At 44.6% G+C, this 21,387-nt stretch overlaps 1 protein-coding gene across 7 annotated transcripts in view; it reads left to right on the top strand.

The window, feature by feature from the left end:
* Positions 1 to 21,387, top strand: part of NUMA1 (nuclear mitotic apparatus protein 1) — a 75,990-nt gene that overhangs the window by 26,406 nt on the left and 28,197 nt on the right. For 3 of the 7 annotated variants that reach the window (XM_077866790.1, XM_077866789.1, XM_077866791.1), the window contains exon 2: positions 16,585 to 16,658. In XM_077866790.1, coding sequence (XP_077722916.1) covers positions 16,617 to 16,658 — 42 coding nt within the window. In that variant the 5' untranslated portion in view covers positions 16,585 to 16,616. Of the gene's footprint in view, positions 1 to 10,286; positions 10,559 to 10,726; positions 10,901 to 11,170; positions 11,374 to 16,584; positions 16,659 to 21,387 lie in introns of those variants that run through there. The other 4 variants (XM_077866793.1, XM_077866788.1, XM_077866794.1 and 1 more) reach the window with 3 other exon arrangements.

Raw genomic sequence — 21,387 nt, 5'->3', positions numbered from 1 at the left:
CTCATTCTTCACTTACAATTGATTATCAGAGTCTGTCATAAGTGGTTCTCAAACTATTTCTTCCTCTTTTATAAATCCCTGCTTTATTTCAGACATATATCCCCTACTTGCTTGGAACAAGCAGTGGTTTTACACTGCATTCTGTAAAGCTTAATATAATTACAGGACAAAAAAATAAATAAATTAGAAAAAAAATTACAGAACAGACTCAGGAATCAGTGGAAGTAGCAGGGGAACCAGGCTCCAAACAACCTTTACTTCGCACCATCTACTTTTTTCTGTATCTTGGGTTCTATATGAAGATTGAATCTGAAGAGGGTTCACTTTTCAAATATATTCTGAAATCTTTCATTCATCTAAGAAATGCTTATCAAGTACCTTCTATGTGGCAGGTGTTGTGCTGAATTCTAAGAATTCAGTGGTGAGCATGTGATCTGTGATTTCATGGAACATGAGAAAATTAATGAAGTACAATTAGAAACTATGAGAGCTGTGAAGGAAAGGGCTCTGGTGCTATGCATAGTAGGAACTTGACCTAGTATGGAACTGGGAACTAGGCAATTAGGGAGGGTTTACATGAGGAAGTAACATTTGTTGAGCTAAGATGTGATGGGTAAGTTAGAATTAACTAGATGAAGAGGTAGGAAAAGAAAGCTTTGGGTAGAAGGAAGAGCATGGACAACACTAAACCACATGCAGATATAACTTTGTACTAATGAGCTTTCAGCCCCTAATAGCAGCTAGCATTTTTTCTTTGTGCTAGGTATTGTGATAAGCACTTTACACATACTGTCTTATTAAATGTTTTTTTTTTTTTTTTTAAAGATTTTATTTATTCATGAGGGACACAGAGAAGCAGAGACTTAGAGGGAGAAGCAGGCTCCCTGCGGGGAGCCTGACACAGGATTTTATCCCAGGACCCCAGGATCACAACCTGAGCCAAAGGCAGAGGCTCAACCACTGAGCCAGCCAGGCACCCCCTGTCTTATTAAATCTTTACAATGACCCTTTGAAAAAGTACTGTTAACTACTCACATTTTACAGGTGGGGAAACTGGGGAACCCAAAGAGGCTAAATAATCTGCTCAAGGTTGCACAGCTAGTAAGCTATAGTGCCAGGATTTTAATTAGGCAGTCTAACTCCAGATTCTATGCTCTTAGGCAGCTATATTACCTTCCTCTTGTTTCTTACCATTCTAGCCTGTACGTCATACAGACTGGAACATAGATCTGATCTATGTTTCTCCCCTTTACTCCCTCCCTTTAGAAACCTTGATTGTTTCCTATCACCTACAGGATAAAATCTGAATTCCTTAGTATGATGTAAGTGCCTTACAATTTAGTACTACTTATCCTCATCATCTGCTACACCTTCCTAAAAATGCATGCCATTGCTCACATGTAACAAGCTCTGTCTTTGCATATGCTGTTCTCTCTGCCTAGAATGCTCTTTTTTACTTCTCTTTTGGTGAAACCTTACTCCTCCTACTCACACTTCAAGTACTTAGCTTAAATGTTACTTCCTTGGTACAGCTTTCCTAATCATCCATCCTGAGTTAATCAGACCCTCACATGTCCTTTAAACAGTAACTTCTGTGTTCCTCTTCTGAAGTCTTTTCATCCAAGCAGGAATCCTAGGTCTTTCCCTTCCCACACCCTGTACCTAAGAACTCTGGGTCTACCTCCACAGTGCCTTTCAAATAACACTGTTCTTTTTCAGCCCTACTGCCACTGCAATTACCACCTCACTCTGTTCTGCCTCTGGACTTGATGTTGTGCCAGATTCATTTTTTTGAAAAAGCACACACATGTAAGCCATTCTCCTGCTCAGGACATTGCCTTTCTCAGGTGCCTCCAACAAGTCAGTGTTGGTTTCTACTTCTCAGTGTTCTCTCACCTTACTTTTAGCACCATCCCATCTGTGTTCTTTGGCCTTGTATTAAGGTGAGTTATAGGTATATTTCTTTCTCTACAGGGTTGTAAGCCTGTCTAGTTCATGTTTGAGTCTCCACCATTGTCTCTACAGGTGTTTATTTCAGGTTTATGGTTGAATGTCCCTGATTAAATTTCATTAATTCCGAGTAAAGAGTAATCCATGGTATGTATGTATATTATATATATATATATTTTTTTTAAGATTTTATTTATTTATTCACAAGAGACAGAGAGAGAGAGGCAGAGCATAGGCAGAGGGAGGAGAAGCAGGCTCCATGCAGGGAGACCGATGTGGGACCCGATCTTGGGACTCTGGGATCACACCCTGAGTGGAAGGCAGACACTCAAACCACTGAACCGTGGTATATATTTTGAAGAATCTGTTGGAAATAGTGTTGGTGTTTTTTGTTTTGTTTTTTTAAAATAAAGATTTGGTCCTAAAGGAAGGAAAATTTCACTTTTAGGAAAATTGCTTGTGAGGAACTAACTCCTCATACTTCTCAATGATGCCAGATACATGGGATGTTATTTTGTCTAAATCTGTTCAAGTTACTTAGCATATTTAAAAATGGAGAAAATGACTCCTGCCTTGCCCACACCACAAGTTAGTTATAGCAGAAACCATTTGAACAAAGAATATGTAAGTGCTTTGTACGCATAAAGGACCATATCAATAAGACAGGTATAGGTTGTAGTTGAGACATGCTAGAGAGAGCACTGAATTTTTTTTTTTTTTTAAGATTTTATTTATTTATTCATGAGAGACACACAGAGGCAGAGACATAGGTAGAGGGAGAGGCAGGCTCCCTGTGGGAAGCCTGATGTGGGACTCCATCCTCAGGACCCCAGGACCAAGACTTGAGCCAAAGGCAGGGGCTCAACCACTGAGCCACCTGGGTGCCCCAAAAACACTGGATTTAGAAGACTTGGGTTCTGGCTTTGCAATCCTTGTAGGTTGACCTTGAAGCAGGTATTTTCTTCAAGTCTTCTAGTCTATAAAGTTGAAATGAGCATGCTTGGCTCTTAGGGTTCTTTAGGAAGGATTTATTTTATTTTATTTTTTTAATATTTTATTTATTTATTCATGAGAGTCACAGAGAGAGGCAGAGACACAAGCAGAGGGAGAAGCAGGCTCCATGCAGGGAGCCCGACTCAGGACTCGATCCTGGGTCTCCAGGATCACACCCTGAGCTGAAGGCCGATGCTCAACCACTGAGCCACCCAGGTGTCCCTTTTAGGAAGGATTTAATTGAAATGTGAGAAATAGCCTTCCTTAAATTCTTGAAGTCTGTTAAAATGTTAGGTTTGATGTTTGATTTTTTTTTTTTAAGTTATGGCCATGTTAGATGCCATTCCCATTTATTTTATTAATAGCATATTAACAACTTTGGTTTTTGAGGCAGTCTAGCATCCTATTTAGAAATCCAACCCTTATGAATATTGTGTTTGTTAATTTCTTTCTGTGGTTAAAGGCATTGCAGTGTGATTGGAGAAGTGGATTTGGAACCGGAAAGACAGGGGATTCAGTGCTGTGTAGGAGGTAGATACAGAAGATAAAGCAGGGGAGGGTGGGGGGAGAGGGAGAGAGGAGAGGATGAGAAAGGAGAGAAGTGTCATCTGAGGTTTTTTTAGCTACTTAAAGCCTATTTGAAATAAACCAGATCCTGGGCAGAGTTCTTATTCTGTAAAGCTTATATTCTGAAATCACAGTTTGTCTCAAATCAGACTTTGCTCAGACATACAAATAAATTGTAAAATTTCCATCTCAGCCAGGAGATACCAAATCTTCAGTCTAGTTGTCACATGTATTCCAGCATGAATGTAGGCTGGGTGACTAGATGACCATTAAGGTCTCTTTCAACTTTAAGATCTGTGATTGTTTACCAGGCATAGAAAGCTGCTTTGGGGGCGCCTGGGTGGCTCAGTCAGTTATGCATCTGCCTCCGGCTCAGGTCATGATCCCCAGTTCCTGGGATGAAGCCCTGAGCCCTGCATCAGGCTCCCTGCTCAGCGAGGAGTGTGCTTTTCCTTCTCTCTCTGCCCCTCCCCCCCCTCGTTGCTCATGCTCCTTTTTTCTCTCACTCATAAATAAATAAAATCTTAAAAAAAATAAGCTATTTTTATTTAGGCTTCTAAGACCAATGTAATTATAAATTGCACTTTTCTCTGTGGCTTTTATTTATGAAACCTTGTAAATGCCTCAAGTATAGTTCCAATCACCTTTTATTGTGCCCCATGCAAAGTTGGTACTACCAGTTTCCAAAGACCACATCAGAATAATTGAAGCATCCACATATGCCTTGCTTTGGGGATGGGATCCAGTAGGGTAACAAAGTGCTTGTTTCTAAGGGATTTGCTTTTTTTTTTTTTTTTTCCCTCCTGGAAAGGAAGCCCTAACTGGTGAAGTTACGACCATATTCTGAGGAGATTAGTTCTGCGGCAAAGACTTTTATTGTTGTTATTATTGAGAATGGTGTCCTGGAGAAAGAATCACGGGAAATTTTTGGAAGTGCTTTAGATGTGATCTCCCCAGTACCAATACCCTTCTTTTACTGAGACCCAAGCTAGGGCAAGTAACTTGCCTAAAGCCATAAAGAGGGGATGGTAGATCCAGAACTTCCCTCCAGGGGCTTCTAACACCAAATCTAGCTGTTTTTCTCTTTCTTTCTACCATTGGTATGGCTGTCTCCAGGAGTAGTTGCAAATCTTTACACTAAAACTATTCTTCCATCAGTTTCTTTTACCTTTTCCACCATCAGTTCTGTGTTTGTGTGCAAACATTGTGCTAGATGTATTGCCTGTAGGGACAGATCCGTTTACTCCTCTGTGACCATGAAACAGGGTGAACAGGTTCTTAGGTGTTTTGTAGAAAGACCTTCTTGAGGGAAAACTGAATAGGTCCTCTTGGATGTTATAATGAATCCTCTCTGGGTTTTGATTTGCCCTCTGCTTTTCTCCCCAGGAAGCTGCAGGCTTACCAACACTGCCTCATTACTTAGCACTACCCTCTGGAGAAGGGAGAATGAGGCCTGGTAAATAAGCTGGAGGTCAGGGTTCTGAGACAGTAGTCCTTCCCTCCAGCCTTCCTTCTCCATGGCTTCTCCCCCTTGACATATATCCCCCATCCCTTCCAGTAGAAAATTCTTCTACACTCAGTCTTCAGAGTAGTTTTGGTCCTTTAATGTTTGTAAAGCTGTTGCATCTTCAGAAAAAAGTTCTTTAATGGTTACTTTTAAAATTAGAACTGTTTGGGATCCCTGGGTGGCTCGGTGGTCTAGCGCCTGCCTTTGGCCCAGGGCATGTGATCCTGGGTCCCGGGATCGAGTCTTGCATCAGGCTCCCTGCATGGAGCCTGCCTCTCCCTCTGCCTGTGTCTCTGCCTCTCTTTCTCTCTGTGTGTCTCATGAATAAATAAATAAAATCTTAAAAAAAAATAGAACAGTTTGTTTTGATTAAAAAGGTTGATTCTTATGAGGACCTACAGAGATACAGGGTTTTTTTGAGTCACTGAGAGTGTGCAAGCTTTTATTTATTCATTTGATGGTTGTTTAGTTAAGAGCAGTGAGAATAATGTAGAAACCACATAGACAAGTCACTACCTATGTGACTAAGTCACTTAATGCCTGAGACTCAGATTTCCTCATCTTTAAGACAGAAATAAAACCTATCTTATAGACTGTTGAGAGGACTAAATGAGGTAAATATGTAAGAGAATGGGCTCTGGGGAGACCCAGCTGGACTCCCAATTTTGGCTCCAAAATTTATTAGCTGTTGGCCTGAGGCAAGTTATTTAATCTTTCTCAGTTTCTTTTTCTGTAAAATAAAGATAGGTAATCATATTGTTATTGTATTATTGAACTATTGTGAGGATTAAGCAAAATAAAGAAGGGAAATGTTTAGCACAGTGTTTGTGCCATAAATACTCATTAAATGTTAGCTATTAATTACAACAGTAACAGCAATAGTCTGTAGGTTTTTATGATGCTAGGACATCGGGTGGCAGAGGAAAGACTAGAAGGCATAGGGCAGTGGATCTATCAGAGGATTTTTCCCTGCCAGTTTTCCTCATGAGGGGGCCTGTAGGGAATGAGAGGCTCTCATTGGGCCTACAGCTTCCTGCAGCAAAGGCTTCCCTTCCAGGCTAGTAGGCTGAGGTAGGAGGTTCAAAGGGCCTTCAGAGGACAGTGAGAAGACCAGTCTGGCAGGGTAGAGGGTTTGGGTAAGGGCAAAAATAACTCCAGAAGGTAAAACAGGCCCAGTCCTGGAGGGCCTTGAGTGCCAGTCTTTTCTTTGTATTAGAATTACCCTACCCTGGGCCATCTCCGTGGAAATTGCTCCCTTTCCATCATTCCCTTATACTTTTTAAAATGGTAATATACATTATTTTTTTAAATAGCAATATATGATAAAAACTGTATCGTTTACATTTTATTTTTTTTATTTTTTTTTTTTTTTAAAAGATTTTATTTATTTATTTATTCATGATAGTCACAGAGAGAGAGAGAGAGGCAGAGACACAGGCAGAGGAAGAAGCAGGCTCCATGCACCGGGAGCCCGACGTGGGATTCGATCCTGGGTCTCCAGGATCGCGCCCTGGGCCAAAGGCAGGCGCCAAACCGCTGCGCCACCCAGGGATCCCTCGTTTACATTTTAAATAAAAATAGTAAAACAAACCCCCATACACCTGCCATCCAGCTCAGGAGATGTAATTTTAAAAAAAAAAAATTTATTTATTTATTTGACAGAGCACAGCAGGGGGGAGCGGGAGAGGGAGAAGCAGGCTCCCTGCTCAGCAAGGCTGATCCTAGAACCCTGGGATCATGACCTCAGCTGAAGGCAGCCTCTTTACCAACTGAGCCACTCAGGCACCCCAGGAGATGTAATATCACTAGACCTTTTGAAAACACCCTGTGTGTGCTCCACATGCATCACCAACTCCTTCCAACCTCTATCTGAGTGCTATCCTGAATCTTGTGTTAGTCATTTATTGTTTTCCTTCCTTCCTCCTTTCATATATATATATATATATATATATAATTTTTTTTTTTTTTTTTTTTAAGATTTTATTTATTCATGAGAGACACAGAGAGAGGCAGAGACATGGGCAGAGGGGGAAGCAGGCTACATGCAGGGAGCCCAATGCGGGACTCGATCCGGAGACTCCAGGATCACACCCCAGGCCAAAGGCAGGCGCTAAACCACTGAGCCACCCAGGGATCCCTCTCCTTTCTTTTATTTATTTTTTATTTTTAAAAATGTTTTTCCTTTCTTTTAAAAATGGTTTTACCTATCCTGGTCTTCTGGGGACAGGAGCAGGGAGTGTGGAATCAGGCAGGAGCCATGTGGCCTGCCTGTTCCCTAGCTAGGCTGGGAGGAGGCTGGGGAAGTTCTGCTGCTGCCACTGGAGGGGAGTGGTGGCACTGTGGTGGGGGAGGGAGAGGCTGGAGAAACTGGCCTGGCTCCTTGGGCTGTCCAGAAGAGCAGGCCCAGAAGCTTGGCAATTTCTGTGGAGAGGTTCCAGAGGAGAGTTCAGCCCTCTGAGGCTGCATAGCTGGAAGCTGTTGCCTGGAGTTTAGAGTCTGGGAGGAGAGTGGGAATCTCTTGTATTCTTTTGAGACACAGTATCCACTCTTTCAGGTGCTAGGAAGCTTCAGGGCTGAACCAGGTGCCAGTGTGGCCAGGACAGTTTGAACAGGCCTGTCTCCTATTTTCACCTCATATATTTTTTGGAGTGTTGATTATGCCAGTCATTAAATTATGTTTCCCACTTTGCTTTTCTATAAAAGCTTTGTGTTTGTTTTGTTTTGTTTTGTTTTTTGCTTTGGCTTGGCTTTTCTGGTCCTTTTTTGAATAAAGAACTTCCCTATCTACCAATAGCAATTGCTAACCACAGACTGCAAGTGATACTGTGGGAAAGCTAAGGGCCTGGGAGAAGAAGCAGGGTGATGGGGTTCTCCACAGCAATGGGCCTTGCTCTGACCCCCATCACTCACCTCAGTCATTATCTGGTGCCCAGAAAGTTAAATTTGGAAACCTGCCATCCAGATGTATTTCAGTGGATCGGATTCAAAGAGCCCTATTGTGATAGATACCATGGGGGATTATAGAGAGAGAGATGGAACTGATTATGCCCTTAACATTTACATTCTAGATGTGAACACAAGACTTCTATGCTTATATAGTTAAGGCAGCACAAGTGCCAAATGCAGAATGTAGACACAATTTTTCTGATTACCAGTGTAATAACATTTATTAAGAAGAATAAATTCAAATAGAAAAGAAACATATAGTGTTTCTATAGACTGTAGAAACTCAAAAAAAAAAAAAAAAAAAAAAAAGAAACTCCCCGACAGTCTAACTCTTCCCTTAGATAATCACTGATACCTATTAAGAAATATTTGAGGAGTTGAAATTTGGGCTGGACCTTATAGTAAGATCCAGAGAGGCAGACTAATGATGGAAGGAAAGCAAGCATCCTGAGGATCCAAGCTGCCACTCCAGGGAGCAGCGGGGTCCCCCACTGGCTTCTCTGACAGCCCGCTTCTGCTTGGATATCTTGGTGACTAGGCACCAAAATGCTCAGATGGAATTAACCTTTGTTAAGCACCACTTTGTGCCTTATATGCTAGCCAATGTGTTGGGCCCCTTATAGATATCATTGGATTAATCCTCATTATAACCTTATAAAATAGATGCCTTTATTTTTGTTTTACAAATAGGGATACTGAGGCTCAGAGGTTACCTGCCAGGGTCACACAGCAGCAAGTGGTATAGAGTTCTTCCATTCACTAATTGTGTAATCTTGAGCAGATTATTTCATCTCTGTGGCTCAGTTTTCTCATCTGTGAAGTTGTGTGGTAATGGTACCTAATTCACCAAGGGAGCTTTTCAGATTAGTGAGTTAAAACACATGAGGCCAGCAGAACAAGGCATGAGTGGCACATAGTATGCATTCGGTAAGCAATAGCTGCTATTTCTTTTACCTTGTTTTTTCTCTTATTCTAACATGATCTGTATCATCTCCCCACTTCTATATATGGCCTTTTTGTCCACCCAGCCATCCCCCACTCTTTCCTCTCCTTTACAGTTTCTTCCTCTTCCCTTGGATAGAGGGATTCCCAAGCCATTCCCTTGTCTTTATCCGGTCTCTACCATGTCTTTTTTTTTTTTTTTTTTTTAAGATTTTATTTATGTATTCATGAGAGACACAGAGACACAGGCAGAAGGAGAAGCAGGCTCCATGCCAGGAGCCCGACGTGGGTCCCCAGGATCATGGCCTGGGCTGAAGGCGGTGCTAAACCACTGAGCCACCGGGGCTGCTTCTACCATGTCTTGTTCTTCATCTTCCCATTCCCTTTCATTTCTCCCTATTTCTTGTCCTCATTACCTGTGCCCTGTTGTGGCAGTCTTCTGACCTGCCTCCCTGCTGTTAGTCTCATTCTTTTATATACCAGAATAATTTCTGAAAGTATGGTTCTCAGTGTACCACATCTCTGTGTTAAAAACAAAATAAGCATTCAAATCTTTGATTTCTTAGTTTCAAGTCCAAGATTCTCCAGCTCGGACCCCCTTATAACTTAAAAGTCTGTTTCCAGACTACTTCCACAGTTCTCTCTGCTTTCCCTTCTTCCCCACTGTATTTCTTTGCTTTGCTTTCTTTTCTTTCTTTTTTTTTTTTTAATAGATTTTATTTGTTTATTTGAGAGAGAGAACGTGGAGTTAGGGGCAGAGGGAGAGGAAGAGGGAGAAGCAAATTCCCCACTGAACCGGGAGACCTATGTGGGGGTTTGACTCCAAGGCCCTGAGATCATGACCTTAGCCAAAGGCAGGTGTTTGAGGGACTCAGCCACCCAGGCGCCCCTCCACTCCAATTTCTGTTGGAGTAGATTTTACCTACGTGTTTTAAGATCCACATTAAAACATCACTTTATTTTCTTAGTCTTTTTACCTACTCTGAGTTAGTTGGAATTTTTATATCCTTTTGTGGGAGTTAGCACCTACTGAACGTCTTGAAATATAATTTTCAAGGCACATTTCTTACCTCCTGTGTAATTATAACCTGGCTCAGTGTAGAGGCTGGGTTTAATCCGTCTTTGTATACTGCCATCAATGCCCTGTATTAGTGCCTTGCACATAGTAGGTGCTTAATAAATATCGGTGGTGTAAGTAAAAGAGGAGGGGTGGGGTGCTCCTGACGACTGGTGGGTTTCTCTCCCAGTCCTTGGGAGAGTCACTCTCCGGTGGGTGGAAACGCTGCGGTTTTGTTTTCTGAGGGGCCGACATCTTTACTTTCCGGCCATGGAGGAGAGGCAGAGCCTGTAGGCTCCGCTGCCTGTGGGCCCAGTGCCGGTGCCTGTGCAGCGGCTCCCGCCAGTGCCTGCCGCACCGGTCCCCGTGCCTTGGCCCCTCGGCCCCTCCCCACAAATGCTCGGCGGAACAGGGGATTAGGTTCTGGCAGCACAGCTGGGATTTTGGCGGCCATTCCACAGTCGACAATAGCACGCAGCCACCCGGACAGGACAGCGCAGGCCTGCGCTCCAAGGCCGCCGTCCGCCCGGGCTGCTTGTTTGGGTGGCCGAGGGGGAGGAGCGGGCCCAGCGGCTCCTGGCCTTGCCACGCAGAAGGTACGGGCTGCAGAGATTCCCTCAGGGACCGGGCTCGGGGGGTGGCCTTGTCCCAGGGCAGGCGGCGCCCGCGCAAGGAGGCCGGCGCTTTGTGCGAGCGGCGTGTGTGTGCTTCGAGACACGGCCGCCCCGCCCCGCCCCGCGGCCGGCAGGAAGCTGCCCCCGGAGGGGCCCGCGTCCTGCTCGCTCCCCAAAGCCTCTGCGGCCGGCGCCTCGTCCGCGGCCCGCGCGCCGCCGGGCAGGGGCTGACCGAGTCGTCAGGGCGGTCGGTTGCTGGCCCGAGAGGACAGGCTGTCACCGCCGTGTTAGGAGAGCGGAGGGGGAGTGTCCGGGTGCTACCAGGTTTGTCAGGCAGGCCACTGTGAGATGCGTTTTGTGTTTTTATGCCACAGTTTGCCTTGGCTCTTGCCGCTGTTGCGGCTCAGGATCTTTTTTGTCTGCCGGCTCCCCTCCTCCCCGCTCCATGCGTCCTGTTCTCTTGTTCTCGGGCTCAGCCCTCGCGGCCCCTCCTCTGCGGCGCTCGCCCCGGGCCCGGCCGCCGCCCCTCCCCCCTCGCCGAGCGTTCCCTGCTTTCGCCGCGCTCCCGATCGCGGAAGCTCGCTGTGCCTTTAAAGAAAGCAGACTCCCGGCCGTGACGCACTTCTGGCTGTCAGCCAGGAAGATCGCTCCTGCCAGGCTGACTGAGAAGAAAACCAACAACTTTTCTTTTGTGTGTGGGGTTACTTTCCACTAGCCCCCCCTTTCTCCTCTCCTTTCAAGATTTAAATGCTAATGGCGGATTAAAACCTGTAGATACGTTTGGCTTTAGGAGTCTGGTAAGGCCCCCCCTGCACTGAGACTTTTTCTCCCTCCCTCTTTCTCTGGGTTTTTGTTCAAACATGGACGAGGGGGTGCGGTGCAGTCCCCCCCCCCACCTCCTTTTCCTGCGCCATCCTTAAAGGGGAGGGAGAGGAGAGGGAGCGCAAGTAAACACTCAGAAACAGGCGCTGGGAGCAGAGCTTGCCAACATCCGGGAGTTGGCGCCTTTGAGAGCAAAGGGTTGCTTTCTTTCCCCCTCGCGTAGATGTCAGCGTGTTTTTGTTCAGAAGGGGGAAAGCGTGCGGCTGCACATTGAGCTGTAGAGACAGCTCAAGAGAGCTTCTCCATTCCTGAGTGAGGCCTGGGTGTGTACGCAGTGGTGCCGAGTGAGAAAGATTCATTTTGTCAGCTGGTAGCGACCAGGATGTGTGAATATAGCCGTGGGGTCAGGTGCTGATGAACTGCTGGAGTGTGCTTGGGTGTGTATGTGCAGTATATGGCTGTAGGCCCCGGGTCTGTTTCGTGACGGCAACCCTTCTGCCCACACTTTTCTGATCTGGACCCTGCAGAGCATTGGGAGGAGGGGGAGACGCAGATATTAGTAAAGCCACTTTTGAAGAAACAAGGGAAATCTTGGTTTCCTTTGCAGTCCTTCTGTTGTTCCTCACCATGCTCTGGGCCACATTCTAGGCTACACAGAAAGGTTGGTCTTTGTGAAGAGGGGGAGGCCTGAATCCAGACTAAGCCCCTTCAGGGGGCCCAGGGAACGCATCGTCCAGAAAGCTGCTCTGCCCCGACGTCAGGAGTGCAGAGAAACCCTTTGGACTTATATGAAATAGCCTATACTGGACTCTCCAGTAGTTGAAAAGGATTATATGTTTCCCTCTTCAGCTTCTGTTGGAGCTGCTGGTCCTTGGGCCTTCTACCTCCTCCAAGCCTAGAGAGGCGCACCATTCTTTATGATGAATTAGCCTATGGTGACATAGCTTGGCTTTTGCTGGGCCCCTCTGGGGTAATCTACCAGATGAGGTCTGGGTGCTTGTTTGCCGGTGCCTCCTGACCTACCCCCTCCCAGAGTCAGAGCAGGAACACCCTCAAGATCAGATTTACCCTTTGGATATGGGGTTTGCTCAGATGGTAGGATATCTCTTCTAGAAAGGTGTAAAGAGCATGGAATTCTTAGGGCTACAGGCAGGCAGGCTGTCAGGGTAAGTAGTGGGAAATCTTGCCATTGAGTGTGGTCTTAGAGATAGGACAGACATTTTCTCTCTGAGCCTTTGGAGCTGTGGGCTTGAGAGGGGGTGGGGCTTGGGGAAGGACACTTTGAGGTGGGAGTTTGTGTGGGCTTTGGGCCCAGAAGTTCTGAGAGTGAGAGCTGTCACTTAAGAGAATGGCAGTTCAGTGGAGGCAAGGGCTCCTGAGTGGAGTGATCAGTACAGTTTTGTAGCTTTCTGGGACCAAAGGTCACTTTGGTGTTATCTTGAGGAAGGGCTGGTATACAGGCAGTAAGTGGCTAAGAGATGGTCTCACAGGGAGCTGGCACCCAGGCTGGGGTGGTGGGGTGAGGAGAGCTGTGCTGCCACAACTCAGACCCTCTGGCCCTTAGCCTGTCCCTTGGTTAACCTTAGAACTGAAACTTCTAGAATAGACCAGACCCCAGAGCTTAGCAACCCGACCCTCACGTCCTGGTCCTTGCATTGGAGCAGGTGGTTTGCATTAGCTTCAGCCCTGGTAGGAAACCAGGGCTAAGTTTTAACTCTTAAAGACCCAGAGAGGGTGTGGGCCAGGTGGCTGTGCATCTTTTGAGTGTTACTTTCCTTGTCCTGATATATCTTCTCTAGAAACATAGAGGGGTTACTGTAAATGTGGGAATTGATCTTGATATAGGAATTTACATTATATCAGTTTTGAAAACATAAAGGATGCAGGGCCTTTAGTTTATAAGGCAGCTGCATCTGTGTCTTGGTTCCTTCTTGAGCTCGAGGAAGAGAGGACACCTTATCAGCTCTGTGAAGCCTCTGGGATTCTGGGGGCACTTCTTTTCAAAGAAACGGGCAGGTGGGAATTCTGAAGGTGCCTTGAGAATCAGGTTTGCATTCTTGGGCTTCAGTTTGTTGACTGATTGATTGACTTATTGATTGGAGGATGTGGGTGGGTGGCACCTGATCAAGTTGGGGTGGATCTTAGCAGATCCTTCTGCGAAATGGTTCTGAGCTACAATCGCGGGGATCTGTTTTTCCATCACCATGACCATCACCCAGTCTTCTGGGTGGGGCTTGCCTCAGATTTCAGGGGGAGGGTGGGGAGTATGGTGCTTTGGCTGAGAGCCCTTGGGTTCCAAGCCAAGGCCTGCTTAAAGCTATAGTCCCAGTTGGAGGACTAGCTGTGCCGCTGGCTTCAGTCATTCATTACCCAGAGAAGTGAATGGCTGGCTGCCCTAACACCTCCCACCCCAGTGTCCTGTGTCTGGGAAAATGCTTCTTTATGGGCTTTGATCTGACAAGGTCATTCTGGAGTTCCTCATGTTGAGTATTGAATTCCTCCTGTTTCTGTGCCTGGGGAGCATGGAAGAAAGCATTTGGCCTTGACACCAGTTTTCCTGAGCAATGGAACTAGTTTTAGACAGGCTCCCCTAGGGAGGGTATAAGTGTTGTATGTTTTGCCTCTGAGATGAAGGGAAGAGGTTGGTTAAACCTCAGGTCATTTTTAGCAGCGCAGCTGTGGAATCTCTCTGAGGGGGCAAGATCTACCTCCGGTTGCAAATAAAATTTCTGACTGAAATTTTGGACCTCTTTAAAAGGATAGCAAGTCTAGAGACAACAGTGGGAATGAGGGAGAGGTGATCTGGGTCTCATTTCCCTTGTTCCTGAATAGCTTAGACTTTTTTTTTTTTTTTTAAGATTTTATTTATTTAGTCACAAGAGACAGAGAGAGAGAGAGAGAGAGAGAGAGAGAGAGAGAGGCAGAGACACAGGCAGAAAGAAGCAGGCCCCATGCAGGGAGCCCAACATGGGACTCGATCCCAGGTCTCCAGGATCATGCCCTGGGCCGAAGGCAGGGTCTAAACCGCTGAGCCACCCAGGGATCCCCAGACTTTTTTTTTTTTAAGAAGCCACCCCCCCCTCCACCCCCCCCCCATTGAAGATTTCATTTATTTATTCATGAGAGACACAGAGAGAGGCAGAGGAAGAAGCAGGCTCCCTGTGGGAAGCCTGATGCGGGACTCCATCCCAGGACCCTGAGATCATGACCCGAGCTCAAAGGCAGACACTCAACCACTGAGCCACCCAGGTGCCCCTGCTGTGCAGTAGTTGAGACCATCTGTCTTCACCCTTACCTGGCCCAGGGAGCTGGGCATTCAGTGCTGATGGATAGGCCATGCTGGATCAAAATCATCCAAGACTGAGGAACACATAAGCCCTTTAGATTCTCTGCCCTCCTGAGAACTCCCTTAACCACTTCCCTTGCTCTTGCCAAAGCCCAGGTGAATTGGCTCATTTTCAAGACTGTGACGTTGGTATGACAGGTGGAATCTTGTTGGGGTTTGTGGGGTCAGGAAGCATTTAATTATAATTAGCATTTAGTTATATTTAGCATTTAATTATTTTCTATTATTTAAAGCTTCATGTATGTTTAATTTCACTTCTTACCCTGCTGTAAGCTCCTCAGGCAGGGACCATGTCGCTGTCTCCCATTTCCCATGAAGCTTCCAGCACAGGATGAACAGATGTAAGGACTAAGAAAATAACCTTTTTGCTTGGTTGATAAACACAGTACACTTACATAGGAAGGACTAAGAAATGATGGGGAGTGGATTATCATCAGATTTATGTATATCTTTCTCCTAGTAGATAGTGAGCACGTTATGGACAAGAATGGTATCTTTCTTATCCCCAACACATTGTGTACAGAAGGTGCTTATCGGCAAATGTGGGTCATTGGGGTGGCTCAGTCGGTTAAGCATCTAACTTTGGCTCAGGTCGTGATCTTGGTGTCCTGGGATCAAGCTCCAAGTTGGAGGAGTCTGCTGCTCCCTCTCCGCCTGCTCTTCCTCCTTCCCCTGGCTCATATATGCAAGCTCACACATGCTGCTCGCTCTCTCAGAATCTTAAAATAAAAAAAGAGGTGTTTTAGCAAATGTTGGGTCCATAGAACCCACACCTTGGAGATGCTAATATATGAGGAAAGTTATAGGTGATGTGACTCTTAACCACTTGTGTTCTTCATGGAATAGTGATAGACTGAAAACCTGTGACAGAAGGTAGGGTGGCGTTGATTGTTCCCATGATCTGTAGGAATTGTGGGGGCTGCTAGGAGATGTTGAATATTTAGTCACCAGGTCTGTAGTCTCTTGGGCAGGTTGGCAGGCAGGTGGCTGATTCCCAGTGGGAAGGGAAATTGGGAGTAGGAATACCAGGACAGGAAATGTAATCTTTCATTACATGTCCCGTGAGATTTCTCCTAGAATTAGATGTGGCGTCATCCAGTCCCTCATTTGAACCATGTCTTTGACATTTCTGTGGAAGATACAAAAATCCAGAATTTGGAGAGGTTTCCCTCAAGGACTTGTTATTGTTAGGTAGAATTTGAGTACCAGCAGAAAGAACCTGAAGTCAACCTTTTCTGCTTAAGATCAGTGGTCTTTTTTTTTTTTTATTTTATTTTTTTTTTGGTCTTTTAATTGTATACCTACCATGTGCCAGGCTCTGTGCTATTTGCGTTACCTGCTTTGTCTTGAAGCCTCACAGTAACCCAGAGAGGTGTTTTTGAATCCAGCAGATGAGGAAACAGACTAAAAGAAGTTAGACTACTTCTCCAAGGTCAAATGGAATCACCATTGGACCCACAGCTGTCTGAGAAAGCATGTTTGTTCCATGTTTTAAGGGCAACTTTGTCTCAAAGAGCAGGGTTGGAAAACAGCCTTGAATGTACCCTTTTCTGTGGATCAGAATGATTGTGTGCAGAGCTTGTGGACATTGAATTAAATGCAGGACTCTTTACTGTTATGATAAGTTTTATAGTAATTTTAATGTGTACTTTGAGCTTTCTGAAAATTCTCATGGTGTCTTGGTGGATTAAGTGCTGAGTGAAGAGAGATTTCTTTAAGTGTTCAAAGCCAGTAATTGAACCGCTTTCCCCCCTTGTCCTTCATCATGGATATATGATATGATTAACTGCTCTTTTCTCTCTCTCTCTCTCTTTCTCTCTCTTTTTTTCTTGGTTTCCAGGTGCATTGGGGTGTCTGTTCGGTGTCACCAAGATGACGCTCCATGCCACCCGGGCAGCTGCACTCCTCTCTTGGGTGAGTAGTCTTCCTCTCTTTTATGTGAAGTTCTCCAGGAAGTTTGCAGGGGTAGGAGAGGAGTATATTAGGAGCCAGGGTTATGTAAAGTCTTCTCATCTCCAGATGAAAGAAATACAGTTTTCCCTTGCCTTGCCCCTTAGTTTTTTGTTTTTATTCTTTTAAAGATTTTATTTATTTATTCATGAGAGAGGCAGAGACACAGGCAGAGGGAGAAACAGGCTCCCAGTGGGAGCCTGATGCTGGGGGTGTCCAGGATCATGCCCTGAGCCCAAGACAGACACTCAACCACTGAGTCACCCAGATGTCCCTGCCTCTTAGTTTTTAACTTTCATTATTTCTGGTGGCATTGTTCCTAACAGTGATCCATGATGCCACTTGTAGAGCTTAGAAGAGACTCCCTTCAAAGCTTCTGTATACTTTTTTTTTTTTAAGATTTTATTTATTCATGAGAGACAGGAAGAGAAAGAGAGAGAGAGAGAGAGAGAGGCAGAGCCGAGAGAGAAGCAGGTTCCCTGCAGGGAGCCCAATGTGGGACTCCATCCCAGGAACCTGGGATCATGACCTGAGGCAAAGGCAGATGCTCAACCAGTGAGCCACCCAGGTACCCCCAGCTTCTGTATACTTCTTAGGAGAGGTTTGTATTTCCTTTTGGTCATGGGAAGGTTGGCTGCAGGGCAGCACAGAGACCCATCTTCATTTGTTTTCCTGTGCATTTTCCTGACTAAAAGAGTTTATCCTGAACTTCAGTGACATGCAGGGACTTTGGTCTTGAAAGGCATTTTATTGTAGGGCAGGGTTCCCCTTGCTTTCTTTACTGTGTTTCTTTCTGCTTCCATTGTCCTCTTGTTGCCTTCTTGATTACCTAAATCCTTATGCTAGATCTTTTCGTATATCTTCTGTCTAAGATGAACAACGGCAAATGAAAGAGTAATACCAAGCTTGGGGAACAAAAAGCTGCAAGGAAGCAGAAGAGGACACAGAGTGTAGTTATGACAAGCTTGGGCCATGGACCAGGACTCTGGGACCACGCTCTGAGCCAAAGGCAGATGCAACCACTGAGCCACCCAGGTGCCCCTGTAGGGTGGCTTTAATAAGACATTGTCTTTAATTGCTGTTAGATCTCTAGATAGGAAATATGTTTAAATATACAAAATGTGCATTCTTTGTCTTCAGTTTCTGAAATGTAAATTCTAGTACAGTTTAAAATTGGTATTTTTATATTTCTATTTTACATATTTTATATTTACATTACATTTTAGTGTTTAAGATCTATGTTAGGGATCCCTGGGTGGCACAGCGGTTTAGCGCCTGCCTTTGGCCCAGGGCGTGATCCTGGAGACCTGGGATCGAATCCCACGTCGGGCTCCCGGTGCATGGAGCCTGCTTCTCCCTCTGCCTGTGTCTCTGCCTCTCTCTCTCTCTCTCTCACTGTGTGCCTATTATAAATAAAATAAAATAAAATAAAGTAAAGTAAAGTAAAAAGTAAAGTAAAATAAAATAAAATAAAATAAAATATAAAATAAATAAAAATAAGATCTATGTTAGAAACACCATCTCTTCCTTTTCCTCCATTCACCCCTAAGAAGGGGCTGGTTGAGTTTGGGGACTGTGAGCTTTGTCTCCAGTTCAGTGGATTAACTGAATATTGTGGGATCATTTAGCTGCACTGTTTTAAGTTGATCAGTTTATTTATTTATGTAGGTCCTACACTTGTGTTGATGGTGAGTACTACTGTTACAGAGAACAGATACAGGTCTAGTTTTAGTTAACAACAGATATTTGTATACTTTTTTTGAAAGTCAGAATGAACATACATTAAAATATTAGTATATAGTTAAATAGAATTTTTCTTTTAGAGATTTTTCAATTTAAAAAGTTAGGCAGCTAAGGTGGATTTCCTAATACTGTAGCAATGTCCAGTAATGCTTGCTGTGTTAGTGGGAAGAGTGTGAGTAGAATAAACACATGTGACAATTATAGTTGAGGTTTAGGAAAAAAAAATGTAGGAAAAAAAGGACTAGAAAGAAATACATCAAAATGCTAAAGGTGCATGTATTAAAATACTAGAATTGAGTGTTTTTTTCCCCCAAAAATCTTCAGTAATTTTTTAAAAGATTTTATTTATTTGTGAGAGACAGAGAGAAACAGAGACATGGGCAGAGGGAGAAGCAGGCTTCCCACAGGGAGCCTAGTGCAGACTCTGATGCTCGGATCTGGGAACACGGCCTGAGCCCTGAGCCGAAGGCAGATGCTGAGCCACCCAGACATCCCATCAGTAATTTTTTTTATATAACAGTGTAAAAACAAATTTATGTTTTACTTGAAATGTAGCTTGAAATTGTTCTGTACCCAGCAGTTAAGGTGAATGTATTGTTACAGGGAATAGGGGACTTTTTAAGATTTGACAGCCTTAAGGAACCCTGAAAACCTTACAGGCAGCTCTTGGGTTCTGCATTGAGCTTGGCCCTCATTCTCATGTTTTATTTTTATTTTATTTTTTTCATTCTCATGTTTTTGTTTTTTAAAGATTATTTTTATTTATTCATGAGAGACCGAGAGAGAGACAGAGACACAAGCAGAGGGAGAAGCAGGCTCTGTGCAGGGAGCCCTATGCGAGACCGATCCCGGGTCCTCAGGATCACGCCCCGGGCTGAAGGCAGCGCTAAACCACTGAGCTACCAGGGCTGCCCTCATTCTCATGTTTTAAATCCTGACTAAAGATGAGACAGTTTCTGTACTTCCTCAGCTTTCCAATGATTTGTCATTTGAGAGCAAAATGATGAACAGGAAGAAAATACATGTTTATTTTTATTTTTATTTTTATTTTTATTTTTTTTAAAGATTTTATTTCTCTATTCATGAGAGACACACACACACACACACACACACACACACACACAGAGGCAGAGACAAGGCAGAGGGAGAAGCAGGCTCCATGCAGGGATCCTGATGTGGGACTCGATCCCAGGTCTCCAGGATCAGGCCCTGGGCTTAAAGGCGGCGCTAAACTGCTGAGCCACCCTGGCTGCCCGAAAATACATGTTTGAATCCATGAAAGAAACTATTGCTAGATTATTACTTAATTGATATAAGATGAATCTAGATTCCTTAAGTGACTTTAAATTAGCTAACTGGTGTGATTTCTCAGTCTTGTTAGTGAACAAGCATTTGTAGTCCTTGAATGTTTTCCTTCAATAACAGGTATTAAGAGGAGGTGGTTTTGGATGCTTCAGTCTTGGCACTCTCCTCATTTTCAGCTGGTGGAAAAGAATCTTGGCCCGGAATATTCAGAATCTTCCTTGAAAATTTACACTGGCCTCTCCTGATGAATTAGTTTAGGCTTTTATCCCTAAAAGATGGCATAAATATGTATTTAGGGCTGCAATGATTGATCACATTTTATGCTCTATTTTTTTTTTAACTTTTATTTATTTTTTAAAAATTATTTATTTATTTATGATAGTCACACACACACACACACACACACACACACAGAGAGAGAGAGAGAGAGGCAGAGACATAGGCAGAGGGAGAAGCAGGCTCCATGCACCAGGAGCCCGACGTGGGATTCGATCCCGGGTCTCCAGGATCGCGCCCTGGGCCAAAGGCAGGCGCCAAACCGCTGCGCCACCCAGGGATCCCTTTTTTTAACTTTTAACCTATTTTCATTTAGATCCATCTGGAAGTTGTTTTTAACTTAAACGTATTTAGGAGCATCTGGGTGACTCAGTCAGTTAAACATCTGACTTAGGCTCAGGTCATGATCCCAGGGTCCTAGGATCAAATCTGGGTCTGGCTTCCTGCTCAGCGGGGAGCCTGCTTCTCCCTCTCCCTCTGCCCCTCCCTCCTGCTTATGCTTTCACTTGCTCTGCTCGCGCTCTCTCTCAAATAAATAAATAAAATCTTTAAAAAAATACTCTTGATTCCCTAGTGCAGTTGGCTGCTTTACTGAGAAGTAGAGGTTTTGCTGCATGTACTTCATTATTTTATTAATCATAATAGTGCTTTTGCAGTTAGCGCTTGTATTTTGTAGTGTGTTCTTGCATCCATAATCCTGTTTGAACCCATGCTGGTCCTCTCAAGTGAACAATGTGGGGATTCCGTCCATTTGGCAAGTGAGAAAGTAGGCACAGAGAGAAATATGTTGATAACAAAGGTTCCTGGCTAGTTAGTGGAGGAGCTGGAGACAAAATCTTCATCTGGGAACTTCCAGCCCAGTTTATTTATTTCTTTTTTGTAATCTCTACACCCAGCATGGGGCTCTAACTCGTGACCCTGAGATCAAGAATAGCATGTGCTTCCGCCTGAACCAGCCAGGTGTCCTGTAGCCTAGTACCTGTTAAAGAGCACATTTATAAACAGTAGAATCTCCTCATTGTACATGTCCACTGTGCTGAAGTTCTCACAGATACCTTGTCAGGCAGCCTGAGTTCTTCCCTCCTTCCTCAGTCTTGCACATGGGATTGATTGACCTAGCAAACCCTTTTTAACAAAGGTGAAGTTCAGCCCAGGCTTTTTCTAAACTCGGTAGCTTTGGAATTCATGAGGTTTTTCTGTAGAAGTTGACCATATATGCTTATTGAATAACCTGTGTACCCGACTCATTTGCAGGTGACTGTTGGTGAATTTCCTAGGTGTAGAGACTGAGTTAGAGGGGTGCCAGCCCGAAGGCAGAGAAGAGAAGCAGGCGATTGAATTGGAATGGACAAGTTTTTCCTTGGGGCTC

Source organism: Canis aureus, chromosome 23, assembly GCF_053574225.1.
Source record: "Canis aureus isolate CA01 chromosome 23, VMU_Caureus_v.1.0, whole genome shotgun sequence".
NCBI lineage: Eukaryota > Metazoa > Chordata > Mammalia > Carnivora > Canidae > Canis > Canis aureus.
Note: the sequence above shows the minus strand (reverse complement) of the source record. Positions and strands in the feature narration are given on the sequence as shown.